This window comes from Pristiophorus japonicus, chromosome 19 (genome assembly GCF_044704955.1).
Source record: "Pristiophorus japonicus isolate sPriJap1 chromosome 19, sPriJap1.hap1, whole genome shotgun sequence".
Taxonomy (NCBI): Eukaryota; Metazoa; Chordata; class Chondrichthyes; family Pristiophoridae; genus Pristiophorus; species Pristiophorus japonicus.
Genome location: NC_091995.1, coordinates 72,572,213 through 72,594,043, shown reverse-complemented (window position 1 = coordinate 72,594,043; position 21,831 = coordinate 72,572,213). Strand labels below are relative to the sequence as shown.

Sequence of the window (21,831 nt, the reverse complement as noted above, 5' to 3'; positions counted from 1 at the left end):
CCACAGGTGCCCACCCATTGGGGAGCTGAGTAACCCGTTCCCACAGGTACCCACCCATTGGGGAGCTGAGTAACCCGTTCCCACAGGTACCCACCCATTGGGGAGCTGAGTAACCCATTCCCACAGGTACCCACCCATTGGGGAGCTGAGTAACCCATTCCCACTAGTGCCCACCCAATGGGGAGCTGAGCAACCCGTTCCCACAGGTGCCCACCCATTGGGGAGCTGAGCAACCTGTTCCCACAGGTACCCACTCATTGGGGATCTGAGCAACCCGTTCCCACAGGTACCCACCCATTGGGGGGCTGAGCAAACTGTTCCCACTGGTACCCACACACATGTTGCTGCTGCCTTCATTTTGTACAGAAAGCTTTTGGGGGCTTTTGCTCAGCTGCTAGTTCCCACAGATCTGTGCACCACTTTTTTTTCCTCATTATAAGAAAATAATTTATACAGATCAGCCATGATCGAATTGAATGGCGGAACAGGCATAAGGGGCTGAAGGGCCTCCTCCTGTTCCAATTTTCCTATTTAGACATACAAAGAGAGATAAAGAACAGTTTACAGACAAAGATGAAGAGAAAGTGTGTAAGGCATAAAGAGAAAGGGAGACAGAAAGATTGAAACACAAAGACAGAAGGGAGGCAGACTGATGTAGTGAATGCAGGCTTAACAGAGACAGAGAGGGCAAAATTGCCCCTTTTTTAAGAGCCATTACCGCCTCGGTACAGAAAGAACTCACCGCTCGGTCGGCATGGAGGGGACGACATTTTCTAAATTGCCCTCCTTTATTTTTGGAGCGGTGTACGGGACCGCCCCGTCGGGCACGCGCCAACCCCTTACCGACCGGTAGCGACCCCCTTTCCGTCCCACATGGGAAATTGCCCCACGGGAGCAGATCGGCCGCTGCTCGGTGCCCCCAGTGGAGGGGAGGGCGCACTGCTGCGGCCGACATTTTATTTCTAATTGTCGGCCAACTCCAAAGTCGGCACGACAACGGCAGCTACCGGTTCAGCCGGGCCGCCAACAGGCAGCCTGGCACCCCCTCTTGGGTACCGGGCCGCTGGCCTGGCCGAAACCCTCCCTGGTGGCCCAGTGGGTGCTACTAAAGTGGCCGCAGAGCTCGCAGCGGCCTTCCCCTTTAACAGAAGGGAGTACCTTCACCACACAGATTGAAGCAGTTCAAGAAGGCGGATCACTACCACCTTCTCTAGGATAATTAGGGAATAAATGCCAGCCTTACCAGCGACGCCCACATTCCACAAATACATTTTTAAGAAGAGATAAGAACCCAATCCTAACAGTCGAGTGAATGCAGCCAGGTTAAACCTAGATGAGAGATGATGAACATAACAAAGGACAGGACTATGATCCTTTACCCAGTCCTGCCCAACCTCCCAGCAACAGCGCTCGCCTCCATCGTTTTACAGCTCTGCTTTTCAACTAGCGTGTGGTTCTTCAAGCTTACTAACCTTTCCCTTTGGTGTTTTGCCAGGGAGTTCATGGCCTTGAATGTGTACGTAGCACTCTGCTACTATAAGCTGGATTATTACGATGTCTCCCAGGAAGTTCTGGCCGTTTACCTGCAGCATTACCCCGACAGTACCATCGCGCTGAACCTGAAAGCCTGCAACCACTTCCGGCTCTACAACGGCAAGGCAGCAGAGGTAGCCTCCCGAGCTGAGGACGCAGACTAACACTTGCATCTTCTTTCTTCCTATAACAGGCCTGTTGGGTCCCGTACAAAGCCTTCCCCGATTGCCTGCTACCTGATCATTTATCCAGGTCCTTTGAGAGCTCAGAGAATCACAGGAAGGCTATTTGGTCTCTATCATGTCTGCCCATTGCTGACTCCATATTGGAGCCTTTCAGTCTAATCCCATTTCCCTCCGCTGATGTTTTTCTTAAATATCCTGGTTGACTTGGCTTCAGTTGCCACTAGTGGTAACATCTTCCAGATCCTAATAACCTTTCAAGTGAAAGGAATTCTTCTAGCCTTCTCTCGATGCACCACTTTTCTCAAAACAGTGTTTTTTGGGTGAGTTCTTAGCTAATAAAAGTGAGTGACATCAGCGTGGTGAAACGTCCAGCCAGTTTTGAGTTGAGGTGATTGCACTCATTTAGTTCTCATCTCATCCAACCCCCAGAAACTGGAGAAACTTGGGCTTTGCATCCATGAAAGGAGGCGTATACGTTTATTGAATGGTATGGCAAAGGGAAATTCAGAAAATGACTGCAAAATAAACTGCGAGAGTAGGATAAGAAGCCACTGTTCAAACAAGTGAAAGGCATATTTAGATCAGATATTAAGGCGTTCTTCTTCACGCACACAGTGCTCCACATGGACTCCCAGAAAGAGTAGTGGAGGGCAATCAGTTGGGATCATTTAAGGACCAATCCTCCACCTTCAACATTCACTCCCTCCACCACCGTCTAACTGGCTGCAGTGTGTACCATCTACAAAGGCACGGCAGCAACTTGCCAAGGCTCCTTCGACATCACCTCCCAAACCTGCGACCTCTACCTAGAAGGACAAGGGCAGCAGGCACATGGGAATTCCATCACCTCCAAGTTCCCCTCCAAATCACACACCATCCTGACTTGGAAATATATCACCGTTCCTTCATCGTCACTGGGTCAAAATCCTGGAACTCCCTCCCTAACAGCACTATGAGGGTACCTTCACCACATAGACTGCAGTGGTTCAAGAAGGCAGCTCACCAACATCTTCTCAAGGGCAATTAGGGACGGGTAATAAATGCTGGCCTTGCCAGCGATGCCCACATCGCAGGAACTAATAATTTTTTTTAAATTGAATATGGTAAGGGGGACAGTACTGTAGGGGCTTTCTGGTGGATGAATTAAAATGAGCTGAAGAATAATCTGTAATTATCTTGTGAAAACATATTTTTTGACATTGATAAGATTTTAAGACCCTTTAAGGCACCCAGATGTCAGCCGTGGCTCAATGGGTAGCATGCGCTCCTCTGGGTCAGGAGTTGTGGGTTCAAGTCTCACTCCAGGAACTTGAGCACAATCTAGGCTGACACTCCACTACTGAGGGAGCACTGCACTGTCGGAGGTGCCGTCTTTCGGATGAGATGTTAAACCGAGGCTCTGTCTGCCCTCTCAGATAGACATAAAAGATCCCATGAAGAAGAAGAACAAGGGAGTTTTCCCAGTAGATAAAAACAGAAAATGCTGGAAATACTCAGTAGGTCAGGCAGCATCTGTGGAGAGAGAAACAGAGTTAACGTTTCAGGTCGATGACCCTTCATCAGAACCCAGTGTCCTGGCCAATATCCCTCAATCAACACCTAAAAACAAATAATCTGGTTATTATCACATTGCTATTTATGGGACCTTACTGTGTGCAAATTGTCTGCGTGTTTTCTACACTATAGCAGTGACTACAATTCAAAAGTACTTCATTTGCTGTAAAGCACTTTGGGACGTCCTGAAGTTGAGAAAGGCGCTATAGAAATGCAAGTCTTTTTTTGTTATAATTTAATCAAAGTCCCTGGGGGAAACAAGCTGTGTATATAATGGGGCCATTTGCAGCCCATTACTGCTGAATTTACAGCAGAACCAACTGGTCTGTAACCAACTGCACCAGCCACAAATCTAATGTTAAATGTTTAGCACGCTTAAACTCGGCCTCGCTCATGTCAGGCTGCCCAGGTGCAAAGGTGATTTTTAAATGTTCTTGGTTGACATTGGTGGGGGGTTTAACTTTCCATTTCGTTGGGGGCATAATGCTGGCCGTATCGGTTCTGCTGCCCTTTATACGCCCTGCCTGATTTTGCTTTCCATTGAAATCAGTTGAAAATTACCCCCATCAAGATTCCCAGGATGGCTCAGGCAGTGGGAATCTTCCTGATGAGTTCAGACTCGCCACCCAATATCTTGGACTTCAAGCTTAGGAGACCATTTTCCCACCTTATGACAAAGGCCAAAGTCAGAGGAGCAGCGAGTTTGTGGGAGGGGAGGGTTGTAGGGCTGGAGTGGGGAGAGGTCATGAAGAGATTTAAACAGATTTAAACAGATTGAGAATTGGTGGAACAGGAGCCAGTGTCGGACAACGAAGACTGGGGCGAATCTGAGCCGTACTTGGTGCGGGATAGAAAGGAAGACTCACATTTATATAGCGCCTTTCACGACCACTGGATGTCCCAAACTGCTTTACAGCCAATGAATAACTTTTTGAAGTGCAGTCACTGTTGTAATGTAGGAAATGCAGCAGCCAATTTGCGCACAGCAAGCTCCCACAAACAACAATGTGATAATGACCAGATAATCTGTTTTAGTGATGTTGATTGAGGGATAAATATTGGCCAGAACACTGGGGATAACTCCCCTGCTCTTCTTTGAGGTAGGGGCGGAAGCAAGTGACGTTACTGAGGTGGAAGTAGGTGATCTTGATGATGGAGAGGATATGAAGCCGGAAGCTCAGCTCGTGCTGAAGCGGATGCTGAGATTATAAGTATTCTGATTGAGCCTGGGAGGCATTAGCTGGAAAGGCCGATTTGCCACAGATCTGGGAAATGACCAGCATATTCAAGGACTTTGGAGAGGAAAGGGAGTTTGGAGATGGGGCGGAAGTTGTTGAGGTCAAGGGTGGATTTTTTGAGGTGGTGTTGATGGTGGTTTTGAAAGGGATCGAGACAGAATCTGAGGAGAGGGAACCATTTACAAAGTCAACTAGCACTGGGGTCAGGAAAGAAATTTGGGTGATTTGCACTTATGGGAATAGGGTCAAGGAAGTAGGGGGTATGTCTTATGAACAAAATGAGTTTGGAGGGTGTGCGGGAAAATAGAGAAAGACACAGGTGCAGGGTGGCGATGACCCGGAGGGGGAAGGATTGGGTTGGTGGGCAAGGTTAGCAGCTGAGCAGATGGGTCTGTCTTAGTGATAAAGAAATCCATGAGCTCCTCACACTTGTTGTTTAAGGTCTGACGCATAAAGAGCATCTGACAATGGAGCACTCTCTCAGTACAGACCTGAGTGTTAGCCTAGATTATGTGGTCAAGACCTGGAATGGAGCTGGAACCCACCTCCTAAGAGAGAGGTGAGAGTGCCACCGCTGAGCTGACATCCAGACACTGGATTTACTGACGTTGCCTGCAGATACAAAGCTTCAACAAAATGTGTCAGCAATGGCATGACCAAATTAGTAAACGATTACAACTCTCTGAGTTTTAACCTTTGTTTTTTATGGGTTTTGTGTTTCTTCCCCAGGCAGAGCTGAAAAATTTGATGGACATTGCCTCTCCTGTGTTTGATTTTGCGAAGGAGCTCATTAAGCATAACCTGGTACGTACTTAAACCGCTCCCTGCCAGGTTCGTAAATGTTCTTTTTAAAATATTTGTTCAGGAGACGCGGGTCAAGGCAATATTTATTGCCCTGCTGGCATTGAAAATCAACCACACTGTGTGGGACCAGAATCACGTGTAGGACAGTAGTGAAGCAGTGGAGTTTCTACAACTTTCATTTCATTTTGTGGTACCAGCCCACAAACTACCAAATTTATTGAATTCAGGATTGCTACCAGTGCCACGTGCTAGTCAGAGTAGGAATCGCAGGATAGCTCAGATGAATACATGGAATGAGGGGTGGTGCAGAAGGGAGGGATTCAAATTCCTGGGACATTGGAACCGGTTCTGGGGGAGGTGGGACCAGTACAAACCGGACGGTCTGCACCTGGGCAGGACCGGAACCAATGTCCTAGGGGAAGTGTTTACTAGTGCTGTTGGGGAGGAGTTAAACTGACCTGGCAGGGGGATGGGAACATATGCAGGGAGACACAGGGAAATAAAATGGAGGCAGAAGCAAAAGATAGAAAGGAGAATAGTAAAAGTGGAGGGCAGAGAAACCCAAGGCAAAAAACAAAAAGGGCCACATTACAGCAAAATTCTAAAGGGACAAAGTGTGTTTAAAAAGTCAAGCCTGAAGGCTCTGTGCCTCAATGCGAGGAGTATTCGGAATAAGGTGGACGAATTAACTGCGAGGATAGCAGTTAACGAATATGATATAATTGGCATCACGGAGACATGACTCCAGGGTGACCAAGGCTGGGAACTCAACATCCAGGGGTATTCAACATTTAGGAAGGATAGACAGAGAGGAGGCAGGGTGGCATTGCTGGTTAAAGAGGAAATTAATGCAATAGTAAGGAGTGACATTAGTTTGGATGATGTGGAATCAGTATGGGTGGAGCTGCGGAATACCAAAGGGCAGAAAACGCGAGTCGGAGTTGTGTACACACCACCAAACAGTAGTAGTGAGGTTGGGGACAGCATCAAACAAGAAATAAGGGATGTGTGCAATAAAGATACAGCAGTTATCATGGGCGACTTTAATCTACATATTGATTGGGCTAACCAAGGTGGTAGCAATGCGGTGGAGGAGGATTTCCTGGAGTGTATTGGGGATGGTTTTCTAGACCAATAAGTCGAGGAACCAACTAGAGAGCTGGCCATCCTAGACTGGGTGATGTATAATGAGAAGGGACTAATTAGCAATCTTGTTGTGCGAGGCCCCTTGGGGAAGAGTGACCATAATATGGTAGAATTCTTTATTAAGATGGAGAGTGACACAGTTAATTCGGAAACTAGGGTGCTGAACCTAACGAAAGGTACCCTCAACGGAATGATGCGTAAATTGGCTAGAATAGACTGGCAAAGGATACTTCAAGGGTTGATGGTGGATAAGCAATGGCAAACATTTAAAGATCACATGAATGAACTTCAGCAATTGTACATCCTCGTCGAGGAAATTTAGCTTAAATCAACTCAGGCGGAGACTTTCAGAATTTCACTTCGAGAGAAAGAATTTATTTTAAAAGCAAGATATCTTGGAGAGCTTGCTTGGACCGTACCAAGGCAGAACTCTGTCGTACAAGCAAATTGCACTTATCTTTATACAGAAATTGAATACAGAAATAAAAAAGGAATCTTATTCATTAGTCCCGCGAGTACAAAGGTCGTCTCGGAAGGTACACACTCTATCTATCCTTGCATAGTTTCTCTCTGTTCACAGTCTGATAAGCAAAGTTGAAAGGAGACTCCCTTTTAATACCAGATGGTCACCTAATTGCATCTCTAAGTTTCAGGGCTAAAAAGCGTGGCTATTTTTCTAGTCTTATTATTTTAAAAAGCATAGCAAGTAAAAAGAATTTAACCCTTCCCTCTTCTATAAGCCATGGATTCCCTCCTTGTTGATCTTTTTATTTTTTTTTTAGATCAACACAATTTCCTATATTTTCTTCTTTAGCAAAAGGGGGTTTATACCCTTCCGGATAGGGTCGCATTTGGAGATAATCATCTTCATCAACCTTTTCCTCTAAGCGACTTAACCTTCCTTTCATGTATATACCTTTTCTTTCTATTTCGGAGATCAGGCCTATTACTTGACTAATTACATTTTTTAATTTTATCCACATTCCGCAAAGGATTATTAATAATACAAGCATAACCACACCTACGATTACTATGGGGTGTATAGCAAGCTTCAGTACTGCTGTAGCTTTCGGGGACCATCCGGTAAACACATCCCACCAGTGGTGTATTGTCAAAGAGGTGACTTCATCTGCGATTCTCACTAGCTGTCCCTTCTCGTAACTCATTTCGACTCTAAACTGGTGGATGTCCCTGCCTTGCTTCGACAGAGCTTCCTCAATTTGCTTGTCATTCCGTATCAAATTGTGCAGTCTGGTCAGATTAATTACAGGGGATCAGGGTTCAATCTTGTGCATAGATAGATATTTTTCTACATTTTGCCACTGCCCAAAGGTATAAGTTCTTTTTACTTCAGGATCATACAGGGTGTAGACTCTTCTCACGCATTTATTAATGGGGGGTTTATACAAAATTCCATCCAGATAGACAGGTTTAGTTCCTGTCACACAGATCTCATTCTGTCCTATTTCCGTTATATCAGTGTCATTGGTTAGCTTTAATTCCCATTTACATACTCCAATGGAGTGCTGCAGTGAGCATGGTTCGTGTATGGCAGTCCGATAGGGACATACCATTCCGAATGGCCACCTAGCACATCCCCTCTGGTGATGTGTCATATTCTTCTCATCGACCCAATCTCGTTTAAATTCTGGGTACCAGAAGTTCTGTCCAAACAGCTGGGGCATTACTTGGAACTGGCACCAAGTTTCTTTTCGTGTCATACTTACTATCTCCACAGTAACGTTACATCTTTTTGAATTACAACTGGTATATCTTTTTTGAGGGTTAATGGTTAAATTAAGAAGCTTATCTCTTTTGTTAATTTCCAGCAGCCTTTCCCATGTGTTAGCATGGAAGGATAATATCTTCCTTTCTAACTCGGCTCTTAATAGCTGTCTGATCATTTCTTTAAACAGGCAATGGGTGTACTTGTTTACTCCCTGTTGTTCTTTCATTAGGTTCTCTATTTCCTTCTCTATCCCTTCATTCTGTTGCCAGGTCATTTCATTTATGACGTAACCTGATATCTGTAATTGCTGTAATCCTTCATCCCAGGCATTTCTCATTTTTATATCTTCCCCTACCAGTCCTCCGACGGCCTGGATTTTATTTTGTAGGGTCTCGATATCCATGGAGTTCAATGCTCCTATTCCTGCTCCCACTCCACCTAACACAGTCTCTAATACATCCCGTTTCTTTCTTTGGGGTCTTTCTTTTTCAAAAGATACCTTAACACTGGTTGTGTGGCAACCATCTTCTTTCTTTGGGGGATATTTAATTCGTATTGTTAGATTTAATACACCTGGGGATCTTACCACTGGGATGCAAGTGGTCAGTATCCTTTTTAGATGTCCCGGGTCCCGGTCGTCTGGGTGCCTGGATTCTTTTACTGACCATTTTACCACGAATAGGTCTCCCCCATTCACCGGGGTGTTATTCATGCACAACATCCGCTGCCCATCTACCATTCCCGTAAATGAATAACGGAGGAAGTCTTTTCTCTCGTCCGGCCCTCCTATGTACATCCATCTCTTGTTTCTCCCTGTGCTCTGGGTACACTTCATCCACACATCGGCCTGGAATTCTATGAACAACTGATACCCTTTCCCCAATATAAACTGGAATTCTCCTCTTTCCTCCTTCATTCCACATGCCTCACATCGTGCCATAAAATTCCCTACTTTACAACTTTGGCCTGCTGGGCATAAAAAATTGCCTTGCTGCCTTATACTATTACTTCTTTCCCATACCATATTTCCCTTCCATACTCTTCCTTCTTTTAGGACTTCTTCCTCCTGCCGGGAGTTCCCTATTGCCAAAATGATCAGTATACCTATCGCCCATTTATAATTTTTCCAAGAGTCCCTTCCCATCTTCCCTTTCTTGTTTCTTTCTATACCACTCTTGAAATAAGTCGTTACAATAATAACACGTCCACACGATAGTAACAGTGACCCAAATAATAAAGGCCCAAACTGGCACACAAATGAGCTCTGACATTCGTCCGTGAATTTTTGGGCAATTATTTAAAGTTCAAATATTTAATGCAAGAGCAGGAACAGTTCTTTCAGCGAGAAAATGGCTGTTTTCTTAGTCGGGCGACCGTAGTACGTCCTGGTTCAATGCCTTTTCCTTCGGCTGTAATTCGTCGGGGAAATAATATTTACAGCGGGTTGCATGCACCCAGTTCGGGTGCTTTTCCAACTTCAAAGCGGTTCGTGTTGTGAGAATGATCTGATACGGTCCTTTCCACCTAGGAGAAAAAGATTCTTTATTTAATGTTTTTACTAACACTTGATCTCCAGGTCTGAAAGGTGCATATTTCCTTCCGACGGGGGCACCTGTGTCTGCTTTATTTGTTCATGCAGACTTCTTGCTATTTCACACATGGCCTGAGCATACTTCAGTGATTTTTCATCATTCCAAATTAATGCTATTTTTTCATCTGCCAGTGGTGGTTTTACGCCAGTAGGCATTGGTCTTCCCAATAAGGCTTCATGTGGTGTCAAATCAGTGTTTCGGTTTTTCTGGTTTCTCATTGCAGACAATACTAATGGTAAGGCTTCTGGCCACTTCAGTCCAGTCTCCTGACATACCTTGGTAAGGGTAGATTTTATTATCCCATTTACTCTTTCTACCATTCCCGAGGACTGTGGCTGATATGGTATATGTAACTTCTACTGGAACCCTAACGCTTCTGCAAGGTTTTGCACTATTTTTCCAGTGAAGTGGGTTCCCCTGTCACTGTTGATTCCCATAGGTATCCCATATCTTGGTACTATTTCTTTAAATAGAATTTTTACTACTGTTCGAGCATCGTCTTTCCTAGTGGCGTACACTTCTACCCACCTTGTGAACATATCTACTATGACTAATAGATACTTAAGACCTGATACTGGAGGCATGTGGACAAAGTCAATTTGCAAATTTTCAAAGGGCATACTTGGCTGGGGTAGATGATCATATCCAGCAGGTGTTTTACCTCTGTTATTTTGTTGACAAATTTGGCATGTCCTAGCAACTTTCTCAATTACTACTGTTATTCTTGGTGCATACCACTGTGCATTAATAGCATGTATCATCCCTCTTTTTCCCATGTGAGCCTGACCGTGTGCTAGGCGAGACAGGGGCAAAAATAGAGATCTAGGGCAAACAGTTCGCCCATCAGGGTGATACCAAATGTCGTTTTTTTTAAAACAACCCTGGTTTTTCCAAGTTCTTCCTTCCTGCATGGTAACTTCTTGTTGGGCTGTTTTAAGTTGTTAGAAACATAGAAAATAGGTGCAGGAGTAGGCCATTCGGCCCTTCTAGCCTGCACCGCCATTCAATGAGTTCATGGCTGAACATGCAACTTCAGTACCCCATTCCTGCTTTCTCACCATACCCCTTGATTCCCCTAGTAGTAAGGACTTCATCTAACTCCTTTTTGAATATATTTAGTGAATTGGCCTCAACAACTTTCTGTGGTAGAGAATTCCACAGGTTCACCACTCTCTGGGTGAAGAAATTCCTCCTCATCTCGGTCCTAAATGGCTTCCCCCTTATCCTTAGACTGTGACCCCTGGTTCTGGACTTCCCCAACATTGGGAACATTCTTCCTGCATCTAACCTGTCTAACCCCGTCAGAATTTTAAACGTTTCTATGAGGTCCCCTCTCATTCTTCTGAACTCCAGTGAATACAAGCCCAGTTGATCCAGTCTTTCTTGATAGGTCAGTCCCGCCATCCCGGGAATCAGTCTGGTGAACCTTCGCTGCACTCCCTCAATAGCAAGAATGTCCTTCCTCAGATTAGGAGACCAAAACTGTACACAATACTCCAGGTGTGGCCTCACCAAGGCCCTGTACAATTGTAGCAACACCTCCCTGCCCTTGTACTCAAATCCCCTCGCTATGAAGGCCAACATGCCATTTGCTTTCTTAACCGCCTGCTGTACCTGCATGCCAACCTTCAATGACTGATGTACCATGACACCCAGGTCTCTTTGCACCTGCCCTTTTCCTAACCTGTCACCATTCAGATAATAGTCTGTCTCTCTGTTTTTACCACCAAAGTGGATAACCTCACATTTATCCACATTATACTTCATCTGCCATGCATTTGCCCACTCACCTAACCTATCCAAGTCGCTCTGCAGCCTCATAGAATCCTCCTTGCAGCTCACACTGCCACCCAACTTAGTGTCATCCGCAAATTTGGAGATAATGTCAAGTACCTGTGGAGGGGAGACTGAGACTGCTTGAAGGCAGTCTGCCGGTGCCGAAGCGGCCTGTTTGGCTGCTTTGTCAGCCCTCCTATTTCCTACTGATACTCCATCCTCACTGGTTGTGTGAGCTGCACATTTGATAACGGCTACCTTACTTGGCAACTGAATGGCGGCTAATAGATTAAGCACCATTTGAGAGTGCTTAATATGCTTTCCACCAGAGGTGATAAAGCCTCTGTTTTTCCACAGTTGTCCAAAATCATGGTCCACACCGAATGCATATCTAGAATCAGTATAGATATTAGCAGTATGATCTTTAGCTATTATACAAGCTCTAGTGAGGGCAAACAATTCAGCAGCCTGAGCCGAGGTTCCAGGAGGCAGGGCAAATGCTTCGACAGTTTCGTAGGGATTTACAACAGCATAGCCTGCCAAAAGCAAATCATCCGACGGCCTATCTGATGATCCATCCGTATAGAGAATAAGATCAGGATTGTCCATGGGCTCTGTGAACAAATCTGGTCTTGGTAAGGCGGCTAATTCCACCGTTAATAGACAATCATGCTGGTCTGGATCCTCTACTTCTTTAGTAGGAAGAAAGGTGGCTGGGTTCACTACCGGTGTACGTCGAAAGGTATAGTTAGGGTGTGACAGCAGTAATACTTCATAACCTGTTCTTCGAGACGCTGTAAAGTGTTGCGTGGCAGCTGAATTCAAAAGTAATAACACAGCATGGGCTGTAATGACAGTACATGGATGATCCAAAACAATAGATACCGACTTCTCCACCATGATCGCAGTAGCAGCTACAGCACGTAGACATGCTGGCATTCCTCTTACTACTGGAGGCAGCAAAACCGAATAATAAGCAACTGGTCTATTTCCCCCTCCATGTTCTTGGGTTAGTACTGCTGTTGCAAATCCTTCTTTCTCATTCACATACATCTGAAAAGGTTTACCATAATTCGGTAGTCCCAACGCCGGAGCATTAGTAATAGCTTTCTTTAACTGTTTAAATGCTTCCTCTCTCTCTGGGGTCCACTCCACCTTGGGTGGGGCATCATTCAGGGCAGCTGATCTTAGGACCGCATCCCATTCTCGATAATCGGGGATCCATTGTCTACAGTACCCAACCATCCCTAAAAATGACAAGATATCTTTCTTTGTCTTTGGTATGGTGGCCCTTCGAATTGTCTGAATTCTTTCTGGTCCTAGCTGCCTCTGCCCTTTAGATATGTGAAAACCCAGGTACTGGACTTGAGTCTGACAAAATTGTAACTTCTGTAACGACACTCGGTGCCCTCTTTCACATAGGTGCTGTAACAGTTTCAGGGAATCTTGCATGCACCTGTATCCGTGGCTGGAAGCCACAAGCAAATCGTCCGCATACTGCAACAGCACAGACTGGTCTGATAATGAACAGTCTTCGAGGTCTCTTTTTACTGCTGCTGCATATACTGCGGGGCTTTCGGTGTATCCTTGGGGCAACCTGGTCCATGTGTACTGCTGCTTCTTGTGGGTGAAAGCAAACAGATACTGACTTTCTTGATTTAACGGGATAGAGAAAAAAGCTGAACACAGATCTACCACAGTAAAGACAGTTGCTGTTGGTGGGATAGCAGATAGTATAATGTTGGTGTCCGGTACCACAGGGGTGATAGGGACGACTATCTTATTTATAGCTCTCAGATCTTGCACAAATCTCCATTCATTCGGCATATTAACCTTTGGTATGGGCAGTATCGGAGTGTTACACGGGCTCTGTGTCTTTTCTAAAACTCCTTGTTCCAATAATGCAGAAATGACTGGCTCTATCCTATTTTCTGCCTCTGGAGGCAGTCTGTACTGCCTAATGCTTGGTAACACGGCGTTTTTTATCAATTGTACCCGATGGGGTACTGCAGAATGTACTTGCCCAATATGATTCTTATGCTTTGCCCAAAGTTCAGAAGGTACTTGATTCAATGCCATTGGCAGCTTAGGGCTTGGTTGTTCCGGGGGTTGCTGTTTTTCAAAAGTGGAGGCATGATTTTTACCTTTCCACTAGAGAATCCCCCTGTTGTGGTTGACAAAGTCTATCTGAACATTTTGTAAGTTTATTACTGCCCAAGGTTGATAGCCTTGTTGCTGTTTTTCTTTTTCTATTCCTACAATCATCGGACCCAAATCGTTAGGTTTCGCTGGCGGTTTTACAGCCAATGTCAGATGGGGTGTCGAGTTCGCTTCTCTAAACCGCTGTTGCTATAAGGGTGTCAAATCCACGGCTACCCCCAATCCTTCTGGTCCAAAATAAATGCGGGGCGTAGCTTCTACTATTTCTTCTCTATTTAAAAAGGATTGTACCAAACACTGGTAAGTTTCAGCTTTTTGTCGAGTGTACCAGGCTGTCCAGTGAAGCTGAACTGCCTCAAAGCTTCTCAAAAATATATACATCAATTCTTCAGTATTAGAGTCAAATTTAGCTTTTAAGTTTTGTATAACTTCATTTATCAAGGGGGAATAGAAGTTGCCATTCAATTGCCAACAATAGAGGGCAGCCTTTTCTTTGTTATCCTCCCTTTTCTCTTCTTTAATCCCATCAAAGAACTGATGGATTTTATTTGGAGGGAGCTCCATGAACATTCCTTCCTTTGTGCAATAAATTGTGGCTCCTAGTTTGCACAAAGTCTGTCTTCCTAATAAAGGGAGCGGCGTTGTTTTAGAGACTATCAAAGTCTCATCATTAACTGATTGTCCTTCAATTATCAATCAGATAAAAATTCTTTCATGGGGATACCGGCCACACCCACACTTAAGACGGTGGTGTTGCTTACAGGTAATCCCACAGAGGATGGTACAGAAGACATAGTAGCACCGGTATCCACCAGGAAATTCACATAAGTGTCTCCTACTTTTACTACTGCCAGAGGGTTTTCTTCTATGTCCGCTGATAGGCGGAGAGCTGGCGCCTGTACCACTAAGCCTCCGGGGCATCCCTATGCTGATTGGTGCGGGTTGGGGTTCGAGAACGAAAACTGAGGGGCCAAGGGAGGTGGAGGTTCGGGGAAACCCCCTTGCAATCCCCCACCCTGTTTCGGGGGGCACCTGCAATCGCAAGCCCAATGCCCTTTTCTTCCGCAATTTCTACACTCATCTTGGGAGCGGTCTCTTTGGAGCCACTGTTCTCTCCCTCGTCCTCGTCCTCGTCCTCGTCCCCCATATCCTCCTCTATTATTCTGCGTTTGTCCTCTTCCTTTTTGCTGATAGTACTGACCTGCTGTTTTAGCCTTGTTTTCCTTATAGGTAAATAGTCCCTCTCTATCCATGTTAGCCAGTACTGTAACTGTCTCTTTCCAACTTTTTCCTTGCCAGTCCAAAACCTTTATTTTGTGTGTTCTTGCTTGTTGTGGCAACATGCAATTCAACAAAGTCTGTACTGCCAAAGGTTCATTTTGATCCATTGGTATTCCTGCATGCTCGTCCCAACTATTTTTCCATCTGCCTGCAAAATCTATCATTGATTCTTCTGCTTTCTGCAAGCAGCGGGTGACTTCCCCTATATCCTCATGTTTTTTAGCTCCCTTTAATATGGCATCCTTGCCCCGGTGCTGTAACCAATGTTCCCGGGACTCATTTCCTTCTATGTCATTGTTTTCCCGCCAATCTCCATTTTCGCCGGCGGGTATAGGGAACATATCTTTTACCCCTTGCCAAGAGGACCCATATGCTGCCTGCAGTAATAATTTCACATCTCCGGGAAGGGGGTTATAAATGGTACAGGTTTGCTCAAGCCAGTTGTGAAAGGCTACTGGCTTCTTAACAGGATTAGGGGCGGCTGATATCATATCCCGAGCTTCCCCCGGTGTCCAGGGCTTTAGAACAGCCGTTGTTCCGATCATTACACGGGGGGCTTGCACCGTGGGGTAGTGGTGGAATCGGCCTGTCTTATGGTATTCCTGGTATTCATTCCTGGGGCAGGGGTTGAGCTATCATCCACGACTCCTCCCCCCGTCTCCATTTTCATTTTCTAGTGGGTTTTGTGGATTTACTCGTCGCCTAGAGGCCTGATCCAGCTGAGCGGCCACTATTTCTATAATCTCCTGCCAATTATCCGGCTTGGTGGTTGGAAGACGGGGGTATAAGCTGACAGGGGAAGCGGTCAAAACCGGGGCACTCGGGAGGCTGTAAGAGGGAGGGGGCTTCTCCTTACCCTCCTCCTCTTTCTTTTTATTTTTAGGGGCTGGTGCCTCTTTGCCACCTCTGTCCATTTTTTAAAACAATTCTCCATATAATCTTTATCCCAAGTGGGGTCCCCCGCCCCATCTTTGGTGGTCTGTCTCCATTCCTCAATTAAGGACAATTTTAAACTTCCTCCATATGGCCAATCCCCATCAGACCAACCGTACAAATCACTACTAAACGTTACCGCGTATCTGTCGTCTCCTGTTTCTTTAATTACAGTGTCCGCCGGCGAGCCGGGCGGCACAATGGGATCTCCTACCTTCTCTCGTTGCTTTACTACCTTACGGATTCTTTTCTCAGTCTTAGGATGTACTTTCATTCTTTCAGTCGAGAGGTCGTCCTTCTTTCCTTTTCTAGGAACTGGGTGCGAGCGCCCTGCTCGAATAGAGCCGTTTCCCATTCTTCCGGGTGCAACGTCTCGCGATCTTTTCTGGAATGAGAGTTAGGACAATCCTACAAAATATACAATAATTTACAAAGCGCTCACCGGTGTTCTCTTTTCTGCTCAGCTCGGGGTCTCCTTTCGCCTTTTTGTTAATTTAGCTTCTTAGCGGTAGCTACCTTATGCCTCACCCTCTCGGGGATCTCGGCGGCCCGTCCCCCTTTCAGCTAGGACGGCCTAGGCACCTTCCTCCTTTCAGCTAGGAAGGTCCTTAAAAATTCCTCTTTTCTTTAGAATTTAAATTCAGTTCTTTTGGATCTCGTTTTTTTTTTTTAGAGATCCTGCCGACTACGCCAGAATCTGTCGAGGAAATTTAGCTTAAATCAACTCAGGCGGAGACTTTCAGAATTTCACTTCGAGAGAAAGAATTTATTTTAAAAGCAAGATATCTTGGAGAGCTTGCTTGGACCGTACCAAGGCAGAACTCTGTCGTACAAGCAAATTGCACTTATCTTTATACAGAAATTGAATACAGAAATAAAAAAGGAATCTTATTCATTAGTCCCGCGAGTACAAAGGTCGTCTCGGAAGGTACACACTCTATCTATCCTTGCATAGTTTCTCTCTGTTCACAGTCTGATAAGCAAAGTTGAAAGGAGACTCCCTTTTAATACCAGATGGTCACCTAATTGCATCTCTAAGTTTCAAGGCTAAAAAGCGTGGCTATTTTTCTAGTCTTATTATTTTAAAAAGCATAGCAAGTAAAAAGAATTTAACCCTTCCCTCTTCTATAAGCCATGGATTCATAGATTCTTTCTTCCACAATCCCTGTCTGGAGTAAAAATAAAACGGGGAAGGTGGCGCAACCGTGGCTAACAAGGGAAATTAAGGATAGTGTTAAAGCCAAGGAAGAGGCATATAAATTGGCTAAAAAAAAGCAACAAACCTGAGGACTGGGAGAAATTTAGAATTCAACAGAGGAGGACTAAGGGTTTAATTAAGAGGGGGAAAATAGAATACGAGAGGAAGCTTGCTGGGAACATAAAAACTGACTGCAAAAGCTTCTATAAATATGTGAAGAGAAAAAGATTAGTGAAGACAAACGTAGGTCCCTTGCAGTCCGATTCAAGTGAATTTATAACGGGGAACAAAGAAATGGCAGACCAATTGAACAAATACTTAGGTTCTGTCTCAACGAAGGAAGACACAAATAACCTTCCGGATGTACTAGGGGACAGTGGGTCTAGTGAGAAGGAGGAACTGAAGGATATCCTTATTAGGCGGGAAATTGTGTTAGGGAGATTGATGGGATTGAAGGCTGATAAATCCCCGGGGCCTGATAGTCTGCATCCCAGAGTACTGAAGGAAGTGGCCCTAGAAATAGTGGATGCATTGGTGATCATTTTCCAACAGTCTATTGACTCTGGATCAGTTCCTATGGACTGGAAGGTAGCTAATGTAACACCACTTTTTTAAAAAGGAGGGAGAGAGAAAACAGATAATTATAAACCGGTTAGCCTGACATCAGTAGTGGGGAAAATGTTGGAATCAATCATTAAGGATGAAATAGCAGCGCATTGGGAAAGCAATGACAGGATCGGTCCAAGTCAGCATGGATTTATGAAAGGGAAATCATGTTTGACGAATCTTCTGGAATTTTTTGAGGATGTAACTAGCAGAGAGGACAAGGGAGAACCGGTGGTTGTGGTGTATTTGGACTTTCAAAAGGCTTTTGACAAGGTCCCGCACAAGAGATTGGTGTGCAAAATCAAAGCGCATGGTATTGGGGGTAATGTACTGACGTGGATAGAGAACTGGTTGGCAGACAGGAAGCAGAGAGTCTGGATAAACTGATCCTTTTCAGAATGGCAGGCAGTGATTAGTGGAGTGCCCCAGGGCTCAGTGCTGGGACCCCAGCTCTTTACAATATACATTAACAATTTAGATGAAGGAATTGAGTGTAATATCTCCAAGTTTGCAGATCACACTAAATTGGGTGGCAGTGTGAGCTGTGAGGAGGACACTAAGAGGCTGCAGGGTGACTTGGACAGGTTAAGTGAGTGGCCAAATGCATGGCAGATGCAGTATAATGTGTATAAATGTGAGGTTATCCATTTTGGGGGCAAAACACGAAGGCAGAATATTATCTGAATAGCGGCAGATTAGGAAAAGGGGAGGTGCAACGAGACCTGGGTGTCATGGTTCATCAGTCATTGAAAGTTGGCATGCAGATACAGCAGGCGGTGAAGAAGGCAAATGGTATGTTGGCCTTCATAGCGAGGGGATTTGAGTATAGGAGAAGGGAGGTCTTACTGCAGTTGTACAGGGCCTTGGTGAGGCCTCACCTGGAATATTGCGTGCAGCTTTGGTCTCCTAATCCGAGGAAAGACATTCTTGCTATTGAGAGAGTGCAGCGAAGGTTCACTGGACTGACATATGAGGAGAGACTGGATCAACTTGGCCTTTATTCACTGGAGTTTAGAAGGATGAGAGGGGATCCCATAGAAACGTATAAGATTCTGATGGGACTAGACGGGTTAAATGCGGGAAGAATGTTCCCGATGTTGGGAAGTCCAGAACCAGGGGTCATAGTCTTAGGATAAGAGGTAGGCCATTTAGGACTGAGATGAGGAGAAACTTCTTCACTCAGAGAGTTGTTAACCTGTGGAATTCCCTGCCGCAGAGAGTTGTTGATGCCAGTTCATTGGTTATATTCAAGAGGAAGTTAGATATGGCTCTTACAGCTAAAGAGATCAAGGGGTATGGGGAGAAAGCAGGAAAGGGGTACTGTGGGAATGATCAGCCATAATCTTATTGAATGGCGGTGCAGGCTCGAAGGGTCGAATGGCCTCCTCTGCACCTATTTTCTATGTTTCTATGTTTCAGTTTCACCACTTGCCATGGTGGGAATTGAGTTCATGACCTCTAGTCCAGTACCATTAAGTATAAGGTCATAAAATCATAGAAACTTATGGCACAGAACGATGCCATTTGGCTCATCGTGTCCGCGCCGGCTGAAAAAGAGCTACCCAGCCTAATCCCACTTTCCAGCTCTTGATCCGTAGCCCTGTAGGTTACGGCACTTCAAGTGCATATCCAAGTACTTTTTAAATGTGGTGAGGGTTTCTGCATCTACCACCCTTTCAGGCAGTGAGTTCCAGACCCCCACCACCCTCTGGGTGAAAAAAGTTCTCCTCAACTCCCCTCTAAACCTTCTACCAATTACTTTAAATCTATACTCCCTGGATATTGACCCCTCTGCTAAGGGACATAGGTCCTTCCAAGGTCAGTTAAAGATTCTTGAGATATCATTTTTCTCAGCAAAGCTGAAAGCTATATGGGAATAGAAGCAGCCAATCTGTCTATCTATAACAACGGAAGTCTGTTTGTTGCTGTTGAATCTCGTATCAGCTAAAGATAGTCTCTGCCTGTTCTATGTTTGTGCAATTCTGTCTCAATTTCTACTGTCCTTCTAACAGAAACTCAGTAAAAGCTAAAAGTTAATATAAAGAAATGAAGATAAAAATAAATCAATGTAACCCTTTTCTTACCATCCTCATCCTACCTCAGTGGCCTGAAAATATATATAAGGCCAACACTAAACATTGTTTAATTAGCACCATGTAAAGATTGGATGGGCTGGGATTGTTTGCATTGGAACAGAGGAGGCTGAATGGGAGATCTTATTGAGGTGTATATAATTATGAGGGGCCTGGATAGAGTGGATCGGAAGGACCTATTTCCCTTGACAGAGAGGTCAATAACCAGGGGGCATAGATTTAAAATAATTGGTAGAAGGTTTAGAGGGGAATTGAGGAGAACTTCTTTCACCCAGAGGGTGGTGGGGGTCTGGAACTCACTGCCTGAAAGGGTGATAGAGGCAGAAACCCTCAACGCATTTAAAAATTACTTGGATATGCACTTGAAGTACCGTAACCTACAGGACTGCAGACCAAGAGCTGGAAAGTTGGATTAGGCTGGTTAGCTCTTTGTCGGCCGGCACGGACACAGTGGGCCAAATGTGCTGTAAATTTCTAATTCTATGTATCTATCTCGATCTATTGTGTCACACAAATTTCTGCCTATTTGTTTTATATAACATATCAAAAATATTATAACTGACACATTGAATTGCTTGTTTATATACAGTTAAATGGATTTTGGCCAGCCTAATATTGGGATAATTCTACACTGATCGCTATAACTGCCAATCCCAATCCCACTTCCTTTTTGAAGGAATGAATCAGCACAGGTGCTTATGCTGGGAGCCTTTCCCATTCCTACACGGGAGGGATAGAATTCTTCTACTCCCTAGTCTCTCACTTGACCTCTAGCTCTGTGCTCAGTCTGAATTGGTAGCCTTGCATCTACATTGTCAGTCCCTCTTGGTATTTAAAGAGCTGGGTCACGTTCCCGCTTCATCTTCTTTTCTGCAATTGAACTAAGTTCATCTTTGGAACTGCCTCTTTGTAACCGTAGAACTCTTAAGAAAAAGAAAGATTTGCATTTCTATAGCGCCTTTCACCACCAACACCGGACACCCAAATCCCTTTACAGCCAATGAAGTACTTTTTGAAGTGCAGTCACTGTTGTAATGTAGGAAACGCAGCAGCCAATTTGTGCACAGCAAGCTCCCACAAACAGCAATGTGATAATGACCAGATAATTTTTTTTAAATGTTGATTGAAGGATAAGTATTGACCAGGGCACCGGGGAGAACTCTTCTGCTCTTCTACGAAATAGTGCCATGTGATCTTTTACGTCCACCTGAGAGAGCAGACTGGGCCTCGGTTTAACGTCTCATCCAAAAGATGGCACCTCCGACAGTGCAGCACTCTCTCAGCACTGCACTGAGTGTCAGTCTGGATTTTTGTGTTTAAGTCTCTGAAATGGGACTTGAACCCACAACCTTCTGACTCAGGAGAGAGTGCTACCCACTGAGCCACGGCTGACAAGTCTAGGAATAATCCTTGATGATCTTTCTTGAACGCATCAATGCATCAGTATCCTTTTGGAGGGCAGACGTCCAGGATTTCATTCAATATTCCAACTGTACACAGTTGGGAGTTTTAGTCAGATCCCCTTGAGGCAACCTCTAAATGTTATAATCGTGGGGATGTTGTAGCTCTGGACCCTACAACTTTAGTAAGCGAGCTGGGACAATGGTAGAAAATGAATATGTTGCCATCTAATTTGCCATTGGGCACTATATGGAAAGAAGCTGTGCCTTTTGCATCTCTGTCCGTTCACGGGTTGTAAGTCTGGTGCTGAGTGGCTGAGCTCACCATATTAACAGCAGGAAGCTGAGAGAAACAAAACTGTCCTTGTTCGAAATCAGATAACCTGAGATTAAAGGCCTGCAGTGAGAATGTGAGTTGTTCTAGTGCAACAAATGTCAATGTCATGTCGCTGTGTCCCTCCCGCCCTCTTCAGGTGGTGTTCCGGGGTGGGGAGGGAGCCCTGCAGGTCCTCCCGCCGCTTATTGATGTCATCCCCGAAGCCAGGCTCAACCTAGTCATCTATTACCTCCGACAAGGTAGGTACTATGCCACCGAATGTAGAT

General features: G+C 45.0%; 1 protein-coding gene across 1 annotated transcript in view; it reads left to right on the top strand.

Annotated features, from left to right (window-relative positions):
- ift56 (intraflagellar transport 56) overlaps positions 1 to 21,831 on the top strand; it is an 87,211-nt gene that overhangs the window by 26,689 nt on the left and 38,691 nt on the right. Inside the window, exons 7-9 of the mRNA XM_070861592.1 lie at positions 1,496 to 1,667; positions 5,240 to 5,314; positions 21,702 to 21,804. Coding sequence (XP_070717693.1) covers positions 1,496 to 1,667; positions 5,240 to 5,314; positions 21,702 to 21,804 — 350 coding nt within the window. The remainder of the gene's footprint in view (positions 1 to 1,495; positions 1,668 to 5,239; positions 5,315 to 21,701; positions 21,805 to 21,831) is intronic.